This window comes from Macrosteles quadrilineatus, unplaced genomic scaffold (genome assembly GCF_028750875.1).
Source record: "Macrosteles quadrilineatus isolate MER2022 unplaced genomic scaffold, UCM_ALF_1.0 Scaffold_9__3_contigs__length_116548681, whole genome shotgun sequence".
NCBI lineage: Eukaryota > Metazoa > Arthropoda > Insecta > Hemiptera > Cicadellidae > Macrosteles > Macrosteles quadrilineatus.
In genome coordinates this window covers 98041857-98058718 of record NW_026542602.1, presented here as the reverse complement: position 1 = coordinate 98058718, position 16862 = coordinate 98041857, and the positions used below count along the sequence as shown (strand labels likewise).

The window sequence follows — 16862 nt, the reverse complement described above, 5'->3', positions numbered from 1 at the left end:
AATTTATCTGAAGGAAAGTGGTAATTGAGTTTAAGCATTGGCTATTATATACCATAACTATGGTAAGTTATGGTACCATAACTATGGTAAGTTATGGTACCATAACTATGGTAAGTTATGGTCAATGGTTTAAGTTTGAGTATGGAATGTGAAATAATACCCATAATAGGGGACGGAAACTTATTGTTTTGATCAATATAATTTATTCTCTATTGCCACCAGAACAATCATTGGGAAATGCACTTGCAAGTTGTACAGATAATTGCTAATGAGTGGGAAAGATACAAACATTTTATCGTAAGTGATTTATCTTACTCAAGATCAGTGTTTGACGTTCAGCAGTACCACATTTTACCTTCTCGAGATGGAGAGTACGCTGGGATACGTTGAGTTACAATTTATCAGTAAACTATAATACCCTAACTTTTTTTAAAGTACACAGGAAAGTTGCTTGAGAAACTGTGACACTTGCGATTTCGGTTCTGGCAAAGAAGTATGTGACTTAATGTTTAAGGGCAATGTTGACTCGGGTCATTACAGCGTTATAAAACTATATCATTAAACCCAGGGTGTAAAAAGTACAAAATGAAAAAGAAAAAGTAATCATTAACCGGGCGTAAAATATACAGACGAAAAAACATGTAGAGAACCATCGAACTAAAAAAGTAAAGAGCAGTGATGGTGTTAAATGTGCTCTGGAAGTCCCTACAAAAAACACCAACTCTTTTTTGAATTGGGGTCGTTAAATTTGTTTTGTCACTACTGCAAATATACGAATTACGAGTCAGAACAGACTAACAGGGACACAAATATATTTTCCTTATGTTGTCACAAGGGTAAGGTAAAATGAGTTCCTTATCAACATTTTGAGTGTGAAAAATCTTATCAACGGGGCTGAAAAAACTATTTTAATAATATAATATCATACAACTCTGCATTTGAAATGGTGAGTTCTAAGTCTCACTTGAATCAACATCTTTCTAATAGTTAAGGGTGTAGCATAGAGCACAAGGGCCTAGATTTTTTAGGATTTTTTGAGAGGATAGCAGGCTTACCTGAATGGGAAAGAGTCCAAACTGGCACAGGAAACACAAAACAAAACTTTACACTATATACACAAAACATTAGAATATTTCACTGTCACTGACAGCATTTTCAACTAAGGAAGAGAGAGTTTTCTAGATGTCCAAAATGGTGGCCAGTGAGTTGTTGAGTCAGTGTTGCCAATAGTATGAATTCAAAAAACACAGTTTCAGTTTATCTTATATGCACTATATATATATGAATAAATATGTAAGCCTGCTAGTTGGGTTGGATATTGAAGTGGAGTGGGTTAGATGAAAGGTATTATCTCAGGTTTAGGTTTGGGTTGGGGGTTGTCTAGACTTAGTAAACCATTGATAAGACAATTCCCATCTTCTCAGTTGTGACTGGTTACATTGAGGAGGCAGTGATTTGACTATTTTGGTTGTAAAGCAGTCATTGAAACTAGGGTTGTTGTGGCTCTGGGCATGTTGTACAACTGGTTTGTCTTTGTATCCAGTAGATACATCTTGTCTATGGCCATTCATCCTGGTTCTGAGGCTATTGGTGGATAGGCCTACATACTGTGCCTCACATTTGTTACATTGTAGTTGGTAGATAATGTTCTTCGTTTCACAAGTGTTGAAGCCTCGGATGTTGTAGTTTTCTTTGATAGTGGTAGTCTATATAATTTCAAGATCCGGAACTCCTTTTACCATCGGATTGGACCGTTAATACCCTCTAACATTGAACCAAAGTATGTCCAGCTTTATATATGCGACGTAATCACAGCTGTTACTCACAGAATGGGTCAAAGATTTGTGAAATGCGACCAACTGCTGATGCGTGATTTACATGTAAGTGACTATCTTTATTCCATACGACAAATGTAATAAACAAAAAACAACGAATATAGGAATATACATGAACAAATTATCTCTATAGCATAAGTAGCTGCTTATTAGGTTATCAGCATTGCACAGTTTGTATACTATTAATTTTTCAAATGAAACTCGAATTAATATAAACAACTATCAGTTCTATTTCATGTAAAATATTAAGTAGCCCCTAAATAAAATACAAAGATAAACAGTATTTGTTAATTCATTATTAAGTTTTTTATTGCTAACAATATTCCCGTTGCGGAGCACAGGTTTACTACCTAGTTCTGATTAAATTCACAAACGTGAAAATATACGTTTCATTCCAACTTTAATCCATCGAAACTGATGTGCAGCTCAATAGTTCGCGGGTGGAAATTTACCCCCTGGTTTTTGACGTCAGTTTTGCCCAGGGGGATAAAAATCCGCTTCCCCGTATATTGATATTTATTTGTTGATTCGACTATTTTTTACGGCACCTTGCTCATATGACTGTCTTTATTTTTTTCTCATAGATGATTACTCAAGTTGAAATTATATCCTTGGAAAGTAGAAATTAATGATTTATTTATTTATTTTATTTATTTATTTATTTGACGGTAACAACCATTTACAATAATATGCTAATATGCTAAAAATTCTAACAAAACAATACATATGAAAAATTTGATGGCTAACATTGGTATGGTGTGTTAACATTAGGGGTGGGCAAGTACTCGACCTTCGAGTAATTACTCGAATTTTTTCAAATTCGAAAATTCGAGTCGAGTAGTTATAAATAGTGCCAATTCACGATTTTCTACACCCATATTTAATAAATTATATTTTGTTTTGTGTTGATGCCTTATTTAATCCCCATTCCTACAAAAAAACAACTATCTAACCTCATATAGGTTAGACCAGCGTAAACCAAATGTTCAACAAACACCCATCGTCATTCGGCAGAGCTAGCAAGAGGACTACTAACAGACTTTCACTTTCCTACAACAGCCAACAATACGTCTCGATAACGATACAGTAAGTTGAAATAAAGCATTGAATGAATCTATCGAGCTGCAATAGTCAACAAGGGAGTCTTGTGACTAGTATAACAATGGCAGACAATTCTTGAAAATATTATAAAGTACAGTATCAGATTTAGTTTGAACTGCCATAAAAATATTGTATACCAAAATATAGAAATAACAAAATATTTTATACCAAAATACAAAATATAGAAATACAACAAATAAAAATAACCTATTGTAGCATAATATTTTTTCACATTAATCGGTATTGGTGTTTAGTTTTACAAACCGATAAGTTACTGCAAGGAACATCGATGCATCTAAATGACACAATCTCATTGAGTCTTGGCAGAAAGAAAAGATCAGTTCCACTTTAAACTCAGTGTTGCCAGATGGACGATAATTTCTGTACTTTTACAACTGTGGTATTGGCGTAAACAAACTATTAGTATCATTTATTTTCTAATCAGTTTACATAAACATGATTAAAATTAGTCAAACTATTAAACTTTTTTTTACAAAATAAAAGCTATAGCAATTTTATGATAATTTTACCGACATTCACCATAATGGTGTAATGATAAATATGGCAACGTCAGCCCTGCAAAACAGCTGTTTGATGGGAAAACAAAGCAGAAACAGAATGAGCAGACCAGCAGACTGACTAGAGAGAGAGCAGATATGGTGACAGCTGGCGTAACAACAAAACAATGGATTGGAGTATGTCAATGTCAGTTGTGAATGTTTTTACTTTGAAGTGAATTTGTAACTTAAAATCTATATATTAATTTGAAACTGTTTTTCTTTGTCATAGCTATTTTGAGAGAACGGCTGGGTGTAGAAACTCGGTAGAGGTGTCTAAAGAAAGGTCTTGGTCTGTAGATGAGCCATCAAAAGAGAAACATGGTGAATTCCCTTGAGGCTCTGCCCCAGTGGCCTTTAAATTCCCATCCCATGTTATTCTTATGGAGGAAAATGGGGTTTTTGTCATAGCTAATTTGAGCGAACGGCTGGGCGTAGAAACTTCGTAGGGGTCTCTAAAGAAACGTCTTGGTCTGTAGATGAGCCATCAAAAGAGGAACGAGGTAAATTCCCTTGGGGCTCTGCCCCAGAGGCCTTTAAAGTTGCCTCTTCAGATTTGTTTACATTACGACCATATGCATAATTCTACACTACAGTACTTTTTAATGAAACAGCTGTTCATATTTAAATTGTGATTTATTGAATTTGTCAAAATGAAGTACAGTATTTGCAATGGTTTTTTCTGATTTTAAAATGGATTTTCTTCTGCATCATGTCATGTTTTGCAATATAATGTTCTATTACCAAATCAGTGGAAAATCCTATTATCACAGTAACTCTTTTCTTTTGGAGTTAACTTATATCTATGGTATGGGTTGGTTTCTGCCTTTTATACCACTTCTTGGAGATTGTACGTAGGTGATATTCGTTGGCATATTGCATCTGTAGACGAAACTTGGGTTGGTGTATAGAGTGGAAAAGAGTGAGAAATCCTGGACAATTTGATATAGGCTAAAAATAAAACTGAATTAACACTGTTCTACATTTCTTGAGCAATCATTGAAATAACCGATTTGTAAACAATGGAAACATAGAAAAAGTAATAGAACACAACCAAGTAGAAGAAATAGAAATAATGTTTTTTTTCATTTATAATCGTTATCAGAGACAACCTAATGTGACTATGAGAGGGAAAAATTTTTAGAAAACACTAAAAAAACAAGATCAGCTTATTGAAAAAGATAAGATATTTACAAAATATTTTGATTATATCTAACTGTTGTGTAGATTGTGAGTATTTCCATAATCTTTGAGTCGCCTGTATTGCAATTGCTCGAATTTGAGCAACAGGTACACTAGTAAAATTGATTTTGTTAGTGGAAGTTTAATGGAAAGTAAAATAAACATATTCTGTTTGTAATTTTGATTGTGCAATTTCCAATCTGGTGGCAGAAACATGACAACGACAGTTTGAATTGTAACTTAGCCTAGAAAATGTGAGTTTATAAAGAAAGGCCAAATAGGCTATACCGGGCTACAGTGAAATGTGTTTTAATTTTAAATTAAGTGTTTAATGTGGGATTTTATTTCGAGATAAAAGGCCTACTATGTTTTTGTTTGATATTTTCAGTGTGTCAGAGACGAGTGACTTGTCATTTTTATAAATGTACTGAGTGAAGAGGATAGCCCTAGTACCCATAAACTTCAAACTTCAGACAGATGAAGTGCCTTTACAAGTGATTACCTATTTTAAAATACCTAATTGCATATTGATGTTTTTAACTTGTGATACAATAACGTATGTAGTTTGATATAAGTTTTCTGTCAAATAAATAAATTTATTTTTGTAAATTCTGTTTCTTATTTGAATTGAAATTATTCTTAAAGTTACCTTATTTAGTTAGTTAGTTAGGTTGATTATCATAGTGATGAGGAATTAAAGGCAAGAACAAATAAAACACACAATAACAAGTAATGTGTAGGCCCAGGGGTGCCCAGAGGGGGGGTACTGTGGCGCAAAAGGAATTTTTGGGGGGGACTTTTTTTGAGGGGATTTTGGGGGGGATATTTTTTGCTAGCTGTCATAATGAATGAATAATTTTGTATAAGCAGCCCGAAAAAGTGTTTCTAAGTAGCTCACTATCAACACCAACAACATTTTGTCATTCGTAATTAAGATTTGCTTCTAAGAATGGTAAAAACGCACCTTGTCAGACAATCCTTAATATACCAGTGTCAGTGTCGAATTTTATTTGCTACATATGTTTTGGTGGTTCTTTTCCTCCACCACACAAAACACGAATCGATTACAGATAGGCCTATCAATTCACGCGTATATATTGCCGTCGTCAGAACTGGAAGTAAACTGAATCAGGTTCAGGTTATGACGGACAGACGTGGTCTCTGGATTGTCGTCTGCATTGTCACCAGCTGATATAGGACTATTGTAGTGACTGAGAAGAGTGTTAAAAGTATAATGGGATTCATAATTAATTGAGTGATTTCACTCAAAATTTTGCGCTGTCCCTAGTTTTATGTATTTATATATTTCAAACTCCTCAAAGTATTTAATAAATTTCCTTTCGTGCAGTACTGTAGAATTTCGAGACCATAATTTATATCCAGCAGATAAATTGGTTATTATTGTAGATAATTTTAAATGGAAAACTCAATTATGAATCCCATTATATTTTCAACATTCTCCTCCGTCACTACAACTAGTCCAATATCAGCTTTTGATAACACAGACGACAATCCAGAGACCACGTCTTTCCATCATAACCTGATTCAGTTTACTTCCAGTCCTACCCGCGGCAATATACTCACGTGAATTGATAGGCCTATCTGTTATAGTTTCGTGTTTTGTGTATAAACAGATTGTCTGACAAGATGCATTTCTACCATTATTAGTCATAAAAGGCAATCCTGGGGCTATCAAAATTAATTATAAGATTACGTCGTCACAAAAACCTTTTGTGGGTATTTTGCCTGGCGATTTTTGTAGAGTAAAATCGAGTTTTTGGAGTGTGTTGTTTGGAGTGGCGGTGTTTGTAGAGCCAGGGAGTGGCGAGCAACAAGTCCGTCTTATTTCGTGACTCTGCCTATAATTTTGAAAAAAAAAAAAAAATACTTTTTGCCAAAGTATTATTAATGCATTTTTAAAGAGGTTTGATTTTTTTAAATTCTTCTCTGAGATTATTTCTCTGTAAAAATTAAGGCCACTTATTTATTGTACAGTTACAATACTGTGTTGGAGTAGAGTAATTCACCTAGTATATTGTTGTACGTTTTGAAGACGTTGTCTATTGCAATACTGAGCACATGTTAGCTGACAATAGAGATTCTGAAATGTAAATTGAAACACTTCTAATTCGTCCATTAGTTAGATATACCTAATGAAGTATTGTTAAATGTTGTTAACGTTTCCTATTAAACATTTAATTTTTATTATCAGCAAGTTTGTTTTTCTTCACCTCAAGTTTACTAAATACTAAATTGGAATGCTCGTTTTATGAGGTAAAGGGAAAATTGTCAGGTAAATTGGTGGGGGGAAGGTAGGTTTCAATAGACGGCAGCATAAATTGGGGGGGGGAGAACTACTCCTTTGGCTTGGGGGGGGGGGTTGCGCCTCTGGGTTTGGGGGGGATGGGCACCTCTGTGTAGGCCTAAATAATTTAATGCTGCAGCCAACAAGTAGTTTAGGCCAAATTTTTTATTAGGCCTAAGGTAGAGGGTACTAATAATTAGTAACCATATAACTTAGAAAATTTAGTATAAGTACTTAAACTACCTATTTAGGCCTAGGCAGGGTTTAGGCTAGGATGAAATTTGTTTCAGCAAAATGCTGCAAACTCTCTGCAAAGACAAAAACTAAGTTAGGCCTAACTGTAGAAAAAATATTATTCAACAACTTAAGCATTTAAAACAAAAAATTCCAGTAGGCTAATATTACATTTGTTTGAACATTACATCTTTCAATTTTATTTGTAAAAAATTTGCCATAGGCCTATCCTGCAAAACAATCTAAACTTAGAATTTTTAAGTTGTGAATAGCAAGATGCTAAAAATACTACCACAGCATAAACTGTTTTTTTGGCTAATGGCGTTGGATACGGTTAACACGTGTGCCGGTTCCGAGTTTTGTAATAAATGTAATATAATCGTTCAAGAAACTGACAAAGGTTTACAGTGTGAAGCTTTCTGTAAAAAGTGGTTTCATATAAACTGTGTAAATATTAGCTCAAGGGAGTATACGCAAATCAATAAACTATCGTCGTCTGTACATTGGTTCTGTGCTGCGTGTTTGGAAAAGGTATACTGTATATTTGATTCGGACTGCCAAGCTACAGATCTAACCAATATCAGTAAAACAATCAACTTACTGGTGGGAAAAGTTAACAATATACTTAGTGATAACAAAAAACTAAATGAAAAAGTTGATAGACTGATTGACGAAAATGCTAGGTTAGGACAACAGGTTAGCTGTCTGCAAATCGAACCAACCGAAGTCGAACCAGTGGAGGATCATCAAATTGATGGATCAACATCGAGTAATCAACCAGACATAGGCCTAAGCTTGACTCTATGCTCAGACTCTACAAACAGTCAACAACATAGTAACGTATCTGCATCTGTCAATAACATAACCTCCCTTGGTTTAGAAATTGAAGCCACTACTAGTCCTGCTGTAAACTCAGAAGTTCATGGATCGAACCAACAAACAAAATCAGGTAAACTATTCTCTGATGTTTTGAAATTACCTTCTTCTAATAGATATAAACAACCTAATTCTCAAATCAACCCTTCAACTGAGAGTGGGCATAGGTCTAAGGATAGTAGTCAACTTGTAAGTAATAGGCCTATTAAGAAGACTGAAGTCCCAATCATAGGAACAAAATCTAGTGCTGTTGGAAATCTGAAGACTGTTGTCAAAAACAAAGCAGTTAATAAATCCTGGATCTTTATTTCTAGACTAGACGTTTCTGTAAATAATTCTTTAGTTAATGACTACTTGGCTGATAACGGAATAGAAAGTGCATGCTGTGAGGAGATCTCGACTCGTTACAATAGCTATAGGTCTTTCAAAATAGGAGTGGAACCCTTACAATTGGACAAAGTATTGTGCGCTGAGTTTTGGCCGGAAGGAACACTTATTCAAAAATTCATTCAAAAGAAATCAAGCCGTTTTGTGAGATCTAAGGTTTTTTTAGGAAGCCAACGACAAGCCTAAGTAACGTTTCCTCGGAATCGACGCAAGCAACTTGTGTACAAAATAATAAACCAACGCTCGGAATATTGTACGGTAATGTGCAGTGTATTACCAACAAGCTTATAGACATCGAAATGGTGGCTCTTCCTATATTGTATACCATCTTGTGTATAGTTGAACATTGGTTAGCCGCAGATAACTATTTACTCTATAATATCTCAGGCTATCAGTTGGCGTCAATATATGTTCGCTCGTGTTTTGGACATGGAGGAGCAGCGATATATGTTCTTCCAGATACGGAGTTTAAGGAGATAGACATTAGTAAGTTCTGTGTAGAGAGAAATTTTGAAGCCTGTGCCATTAGGCTTAAGACATGGAACACTATTATTGTTTCACTCTACAAACCCAGTGGCAGTAGTGATACTGTATTTTTTCAAAAACTGGACTTATTACTGGACTTTTTGACAAAATATGATCAAGATATAGTAATATGCGGTGACCTGAACATCGAAGCATCTGGACAACAGCCTAACACGCTCAGGCTTCATGATATTCTCCGATCGGCGGATATCTATTGCACCAACTACAGACCTACAAGGGCAAATGCATGCATAGACTATATACTGACTAATATTAAACCTTTTAACTACTCGGTTGATGTGCATGACTGGCCAATATCCGATCACTGTTTTCTAAGTGTCAAAATTAATAGGCCTAACCTAAATGCAACTCTGTGTGAAAACGAGGAGCCTCCCTCGAATGCCATTCTAACCTATAGGCCATTCGACGACCTGAAGCTTTATGATCTCAAGCAATGCCTCGAGAACATTGATTGGTATGCTGAACTCCACGGTCTGAACGCAGAGGACAGGTATAACAAATTTCACAATATATTTATGTACTGGTTAAACCTATTTGTACCATTGAAGACTAGATCTTCGCTCAACAGGAAATCAAAGCAAAAGAAGTGGTTTACTCCACAACTTGCACGTATGAGGAACTACCTTTTGCTCTTACTCGACTGTGCCCGTTCTACTGGTGAGGAAGCTATCAAAAATCAATACAAAATAGTAAGCAAGGAATACAAGTCCATGTTACTTAAAGCTAAGAAGGATCACAACACCAACTTCATTAATGCTGCAAAAAATAAGTGCCAAGCAGCCTGGCAAGTAGTCAAGGAAGAGAGTGGGACCTATTCAGCTTTTGTCCATCCTCAGCCATCTGCAGAGGCTTTCAGTGACTTCTTCCAGAGGGTTGTGACGGAGACTCGAGAGAGCATCGAACCCACAGACGTGACCGCTGGTGAACTGCTAACTGACCATCTGAAGAAACCTCCTGTCAACCTACAGTGGACTCCAGTGAGTGGCCAGAGTGTTCTAAAGATTATCAAAGATATGAAGTCATCTAGAAGCTGTGATGTATATGACATATCATCAGTCCTTTTAAAAGCCTTAATGGAATCAGTAGCTGTACCTTTAGCTTTATGTATTAATACCAGTCTAAATGAGGGGATTTTCCCATCCAAACTGAAAATATCTAAAGTTGTGCCTGTGTACAAAAAAGGTAGCAGGAGTGATCCAGGAGGGTACCGGCCGATTTCTCTGGTCCCTGTTATTTCAAAAGTCTTTGAAACTGTAATAAAAAATCAAATAAGTAACTTTTTTGAACAACTTAACCTTTTTACTGACTGTCAGTATGGTTTCAGGCCTGGTAGATCTACGATCGATGCAGTCGAAGTGTTCATAAGTCACGTACTTGCTGGCTTTGAAAGCGGAAATCCCACAGGCGCAGTCCTCTGTGATTAGTCAAAAGCCTTTGACTGTGTCGATCGTAATATTCTTTTGCACAAATTGGATTTTTATGGAATCATTGGCAATCAAAATTCTTTGTTGAAATCATACCTCAGTGATCGGCTCCAAAAAGTTTCGTCAAACAACTCATTTTCTAATGTAACTGAGGTTAAGTACGGGGTACCACAGGGATCGGTACTGGGCCCTCTACTGTTCCTAATAGCCATAAACGATCTTTCCTCAAATGTTGAATGTAAATCCATCTTATTTGCTGATGATGTAACCTTTCTCACAAAAAATTTGGTACTTACTGAAATCCCAGTGGCTGCTAATAATATTCTTAATCAGGCAAATGAGTGGTACAAAGCCAATATGTTGTTAATGAATAGGGAAAAAACTCAAACTGCTGTTTTTACTTTGACCAGTGCTGGTAATTTAGAAAATGAATTCTCTCAGTGTGTTAAGCTCCTAGGTATGCACATAGATGCGAAACTAACATGGCATGAGCATGTCAAACACCTATGTAAATCTCTACACCGAATAATATGTTTAGTTAGAAAGTTAAAAGTCTGCATATCCCCTGATTGCTTAAGAATGGTTTATTTCTCTCTTTTTCAAAGTAGAATTGTCTATGGTTTGATGTTTTGGGGAAATTCTAGCTCCATAAGTAGTGTGTTAGTAGCCCAGAAGAAGATGTTGAGAATCATCACTAACTCTGACACAAATACACACTGCAAACCTATTTTTTTACAGGAAAAAATTCAAACTGTAATCAACTTGTACATTTTTGCATGTCTCTTACATACCAAAAAGCACCTAAACACTCTCATTCTCCACAGGCACGTACACAACCATGGTACACGAGGTCAAAACAAAATCTGCAGACCCTACACAAGACTGACCAAGGTTCTCACGTCCTTCGAAGCTACAGGTATTGACCTTTTCAATTGCTTGCCTTTTTCAGCTCAGCATGTTAGCTTAGGTAGTTTTAAGAATGTGATATATGCATGGTTGATAGTAAGGCCCTTCTACAGCCTTAAAGAATACTTTGAAGCAGATTTTAGCTCCATCAATTTTGCATGATGTTTTTTAGTTTTTTTTCCCCCCAAAATAGCCAATCTTATTTAATTTTGAGAATGTACACTTATTTTTATGTTTGCTTTAGTCAGCATGTTTTACTATTGTACTTATGACTGTCTTGTGCATTTCAAGCATCCATGACAAGATCTATTGCATGTAATTTTGCCTAAAGATCAATAAACGTCTTATGTCTTATGTCTTATGTCTTAAACCCTGGGCCTAGGCCTACTTAACGCGCAACTACTCGACTCGACTCGATACTTGAGTTTTTACTCAAATACTCGACTCGACTCGAATTGAAAAATCACTACTCGCCCACCCCTAGTTAACATCATGACATATTTTTACAACTGATAATAATAAATGTATGTATAGTACATGCTTAACTACACAAAAGATAGATATTTGCTTAATGGCTACAATATGAAAATTTAACAAAGTGATGATTGCAATACGTAAACAAGACAGACAAAATAATTGAGAATTGACAACAATTACATTAATAACACAGCCTTAGTGATACATGTAATAGTGTTGTTGAACAAAACAAAAGAGAAAAACATTAAGAAAGCAACTGACACTGAATGATGATTAGATTATTAACTTATGAAGATTTTGTCTTCAGACATAATTTACAGTCTACTTGAAACAGTCAGACATTTAACGGATAGTGACGGACATCAAATTTGGGCTCAGTTCGATTACGGATATTATCTAACCTAATCCGACCAAAATCTTCGGATATTTGCTCACCTCTAATTAACTTCCAATATTGACATTTTAACTCTTACTATATTCAGAAGTTACTAGTTGTTTAAATGTGCTTAATTAAAATCAATGATAGTGATAGATTATTTGAGGGTTACCTTGCAATCCTGAAGTTGCCTGAACTGTACTCGTGCACGTAGAGAGCGTAGGCAAGATCTTCCTGAGCAACTGCCACATGTAGGTTGTAACGACCATACAGGGCTTTCTTGAGAGCCAGTGCTTCCTTTTAACATTTCAACTTTATTTTACTTTATTTTTGTTATATACATAAACTAACTTAAATTATTTTTATTGCAAATCGTTCTACCAAATTGAAATTCATTGTAATCTTTACACTTGTGGCGAACGAAAGGACTAATTACAAACTCTAACCTAAAACTCGGGATCCTTTGAGTCTGACTATTTTTTATACGTTATGAAAAGTAGGGAAGATCGGCAGACGACGGACGCTTTCAGCCATATACAGCCATCGATGTATAATAGTTATTATACACCGATGTATACAGCAACGGCAGTGTCCGATGCTGACGTTCGACGTTCGGCCGCATTCTTCTTCTCATTTAATTTTTCGGCATTTAATGTTATCATTCATTTTAACCTAGATTATTGAAAACTTGAATTGGGTATTGGATAAAGAAAAGAAGTTGTATCAATAGGTAGTTGAAATAGTACCGTAGTTGAATGTTAATTTATCTGAGTTAAGCGTTAGGAATTTGTCATTACAGTAATGTAATTCAATGATTACCGTAGCAAATTTCTAAACTTTCAATAATAAATAGTACTCATATTTAGAGCACATGATATCATATTTAAGAATATCACAACCCAATTGGCATGTTGCTAGCCACAAAACAACAACAAAATGGTAGTGTCTCAGACTTAGATGCGGAAGGGACGGATTTAATTCCCGGCACAACCACAAAAACGTAGCACAAAAACTTTATTCTCACGTTGAGCCCTTACTTTGTGTAGGTTAACTGTTGCTTACTGGGCAGGTATAATGCAGTCGTGTTGGGTGTAAGTTCTTAAACACTTCTTAGATAAAATAAGTTCTCTGGTTCGAAATCTTGGTCTGATTTTGGACATTTTCTGTTTAGCATGCACATCGGCACCAGTTGTAAAGGTGTTTTTGTAAATCAATTATGCTTGATTGTGTAGTAATGTTGCGATATTCCTTTGATATTAAAACCACAAGTCTCAATAATGCAAAAACATGACATTATACAAGTTTATTTTTAGACATTTCTATGACCTTTAAATAAACTGGGAAGCTTGAACACATTAAACTAGGTCCTCAAAATAGCTTAAAAACCACTCACTTTAGCATGTTATTTCAAATTTCCTCCTTTGCTGGGGGATATGGATTACCCCCCCCCCCCCCCCAAAAAAATATATGTCTAGTATCGCCCTTGCTGGGGACATCAAAACGAAAAAGTAAATCGGTCCCGGGACCAGGTCTTACCATGAGACTTACAGTAATAGCTTATTGTAGTATGGGAAATTTATGGGAAATATTATATGGGAAATTTGCTAAAAAACCAGAATAAACTTGTCTAATGTCAAAAGGTTAGAATCAAATGCTAGTTTACGTTAATATTTGTACAATACCATCAGGAGACTCAAATGTAACCACACATGAAACATAGGTTAAAAAAGGGCTTTAGATTTTACAATGTGATACTTAGTGTAGACTCCTTCCTATTAGTTCCTAGTTGCAGTATTCAAAGTCCCTTAAAGGTGTTTAAGAAATTTACTTCATTGGGGAAATTCCGCACTGACGTAGACAAAAGGAAAAATATACTGCTGTGCAGAATTGATAGTAAAGATATCCTTTAATGAACAAATATTAGAGGTGTGCGAGCAGCTCCATTTTCGAGCCGAGCCGAGCCTGGCCTACAAGCTTGAGAGATCGAGCCTAAAGTCGAAAAATCAGGCTCGAGCCGAGCTTTTACGATCGCGATCGTAAAACGCATCTGCAACGTAATAAACGCATCCTCAACGTAAGTTCACGCGGCTGAAAAATTCACGCTTTTGCCGCGATCTCTTCTATGCCCATACGGTATTTAATAAATGATATGTTTTGTGTTGATGCCTTATTTAATCCCCATTCCTACAAAAAAAAAAAAAAAACAACCATCCAACTTAATACAAAGGCTAGTCCAGCCCAGCGTAAACTAAATGTTCAACAAACAACCATCCATATCGTCATTCGGCAGAGCTAGCAAGAGGACTACACTACTACTTTCCTACAACAGTCAACAGTCAAAGTCATCAATACTGTAAGTTAAACAAAATAAAAAATTGAATGAATTTATCGAGTTACAGTAGTTGATTGTCAATAAGGAAGTCTTGAGATTAGTAGATTGGATCCGGAGCTATCTCGACGGCATTTAGTAACCATGGCAACTTGTTGAATGCGTGGAGGGAACCCCAAGAAAGAATGGAAGAACAATAGAAAGTATAATAATGTTTTTATGTTGTTATTTGTATATCCTTTTACAAATCCAAACCAAACTCGACTCGAAACTGACGAGTTCAAAGATAAGCTCGAGTTTCAAGGCCGTACTCGACTCGAACTCGAAATCTCGAGTACTCGCACATTTCTACTGCGTGTGTGTGTGGATGTGTACAGAGCTACAGACCACACATGTTGTCCGATTTTGATGAAATTTTTGTATGTATGTATTCATCCATAGTATCTCCTGGTGTTTTTTTTAATAGTAATTTTTGCATAAAAACCCCATAAAATAACAAAAAATCAAATTCTAGAAATAAGCCGGTTTCAATTAAAATTAGTATGTAATATCCTTTAAATTTTGAACAAAATTGTACAAATCCCATTTCCGTAAAATTATAGTTCAAAAGTTATTGCAACTTTAAAGATTTTCAAATATCAAATATCATAGTTACTCCCACCACCCATGATAAAGGTTGTTGACAAGCTTACGGGAGAAAGTATGTGTCAGATTGCTGATACGGTTTAGTTTATTAATAAAAATCAGTGAAGTTTAAAAATAAAATTTTCTTTTAGGTAATGGAAAATACTTGTCACATGTAGGTACTTGACTTTTCCCAAACTACTTGCTCTAATTTGACAAATGAACTACTGTTATCAAATGTCAAACTGTTAAAGTCCCTCCACATATTATTACTGTACATAGTAAAGCCTACCTCATAGATAGCGACACTCTGTTTGATACAGTCATTGTTGAGCAGGTAGAAGCCATAGTCCAACAGTGTGTCTGCAAACTTGGGATGTTGTGGTCCATAGATATCCCTGGCTAGGTGTACAGCTTGTCTTACCAGCTCCCCTGCCTTGACAAACTCTCGCTTGACAATACACGCCTTGCTGGCCTGGCTAAGAGCCTCAATGGTCACCCGAGGAGAGCAGTGCTCGTTCAGCTCCTGGATAGCCTGCATACTCCACTTGAACGCCTGTCACAACACAGTTGGACAGTGTGATAATTGGTTGTAAATTACAAAATATTTGTGTGAGGGACAAGAATTTTAACCTATGCACAGCACAATTAACATAGCTCAATATTTTCTGGCAGCTTAAGCTAACTGATACTAAAGAAAATTTAGCGTCATGCAATCTGTTGAGGGATATTTGTTGTAATATATCACAGTGGAGTCCCGATAATACGAACTTCGGTAATCCAAAAATCCACTCAATTAGAAACCAAAGAATTTTTTTTTCATCCAGTACGTGCTGTCACTCACTTATCGGAGAAAGTCTAAACTTTTAGCAACATTGTGTGACGATATTAATGCAGTTTATTTTGCACACAAAAAGTGAAGACCCAGTATGTGCCGTCACCTATTGGGAAAAGCCGAAACTGCTAGCACTGTCGTACCTTGTCGAAGTATTCTGTAGCAGCCGAACAGGTAGAAGCTATGAATTTAACAATTTGACCAGGCAGTGAGCTGGTCTAGTGGTTAGAATGCGGGGCTTCGGTCCCTCAGGTACCGGGTTCAAATCCCACCAAATCACCAATGGATTTTTTTGGTCCCTAGGTCCTGAAGTAATGTGAAAAACAATCCTGGTCTTGTGCCTAGCGTCCAAGAAAAAAAATATTAAAAAATCAATTTTAAAAACATTTTTTTAATCCGAAATATTTGGTAGTCCGAAATGGGTCAGGTCCCAACAATTTCAGACTATCGGGACTCTAATACATATGGTAGAGTGTTTTGGAATTACTTGATTAATTTAATTAGGTACTCTACTTCTAATTTTGGAAATTGTTGAGGTTATGTGGCTGTTGTAATTTAATTTAACCGATGGTTTATTTTATTCCCTATAGACAATAGACAATAGACAATATCCTTTATTACAATTTCATCAAGAAATGTTACAGAGTCAAATTTAAATAAATAACATTGGTATAATAGATACAAAGTGAAATGGAAAAGCTTCTTCAGTGTTGTGTGTGGTCTTGCCATGCAAAGCTCCGTAGCTTCCTCTTCATCAGCACAGGGCCTCCAATTTTCAAGTGGACTGGTAGCTTGTTTAGCATCTTAACTCCTGCATACAGTGGTTTCTTTTCTAACATTGCTGTTCTGTGGCCAGACAGCACATAGA

General features: G+C 35.8%; 1 protein-coding gene across 1 annotated transcript in view; it reads right to left on the bottom strand.

The window, feature by feature from the left end:
* Nucleotides 1-16862, bottom strand: part of LOC129003651 (amyloid protein-binding protein 2-like) — a 52348-nt gene that overhangs the window by 22940 nt on the left and 12546 nt on the right. The window contains exons 3-4 of the mRNA XM_054431950.1: nucleotides 15452-15715; nucleotides 12379-12503 (exon numbers count right to left, since the gene is read on the bottom strand). Of these exons, the coding sequence (XP_054287925.1) occupies nucleotides 12379-12503; nucleotides 15452-15715 (389 nt within the window). The remainder of the gene's footprint in view (nucleotides 1-12378; nucleotides 12504-15451; nucleotides 15716-16862) is intronic.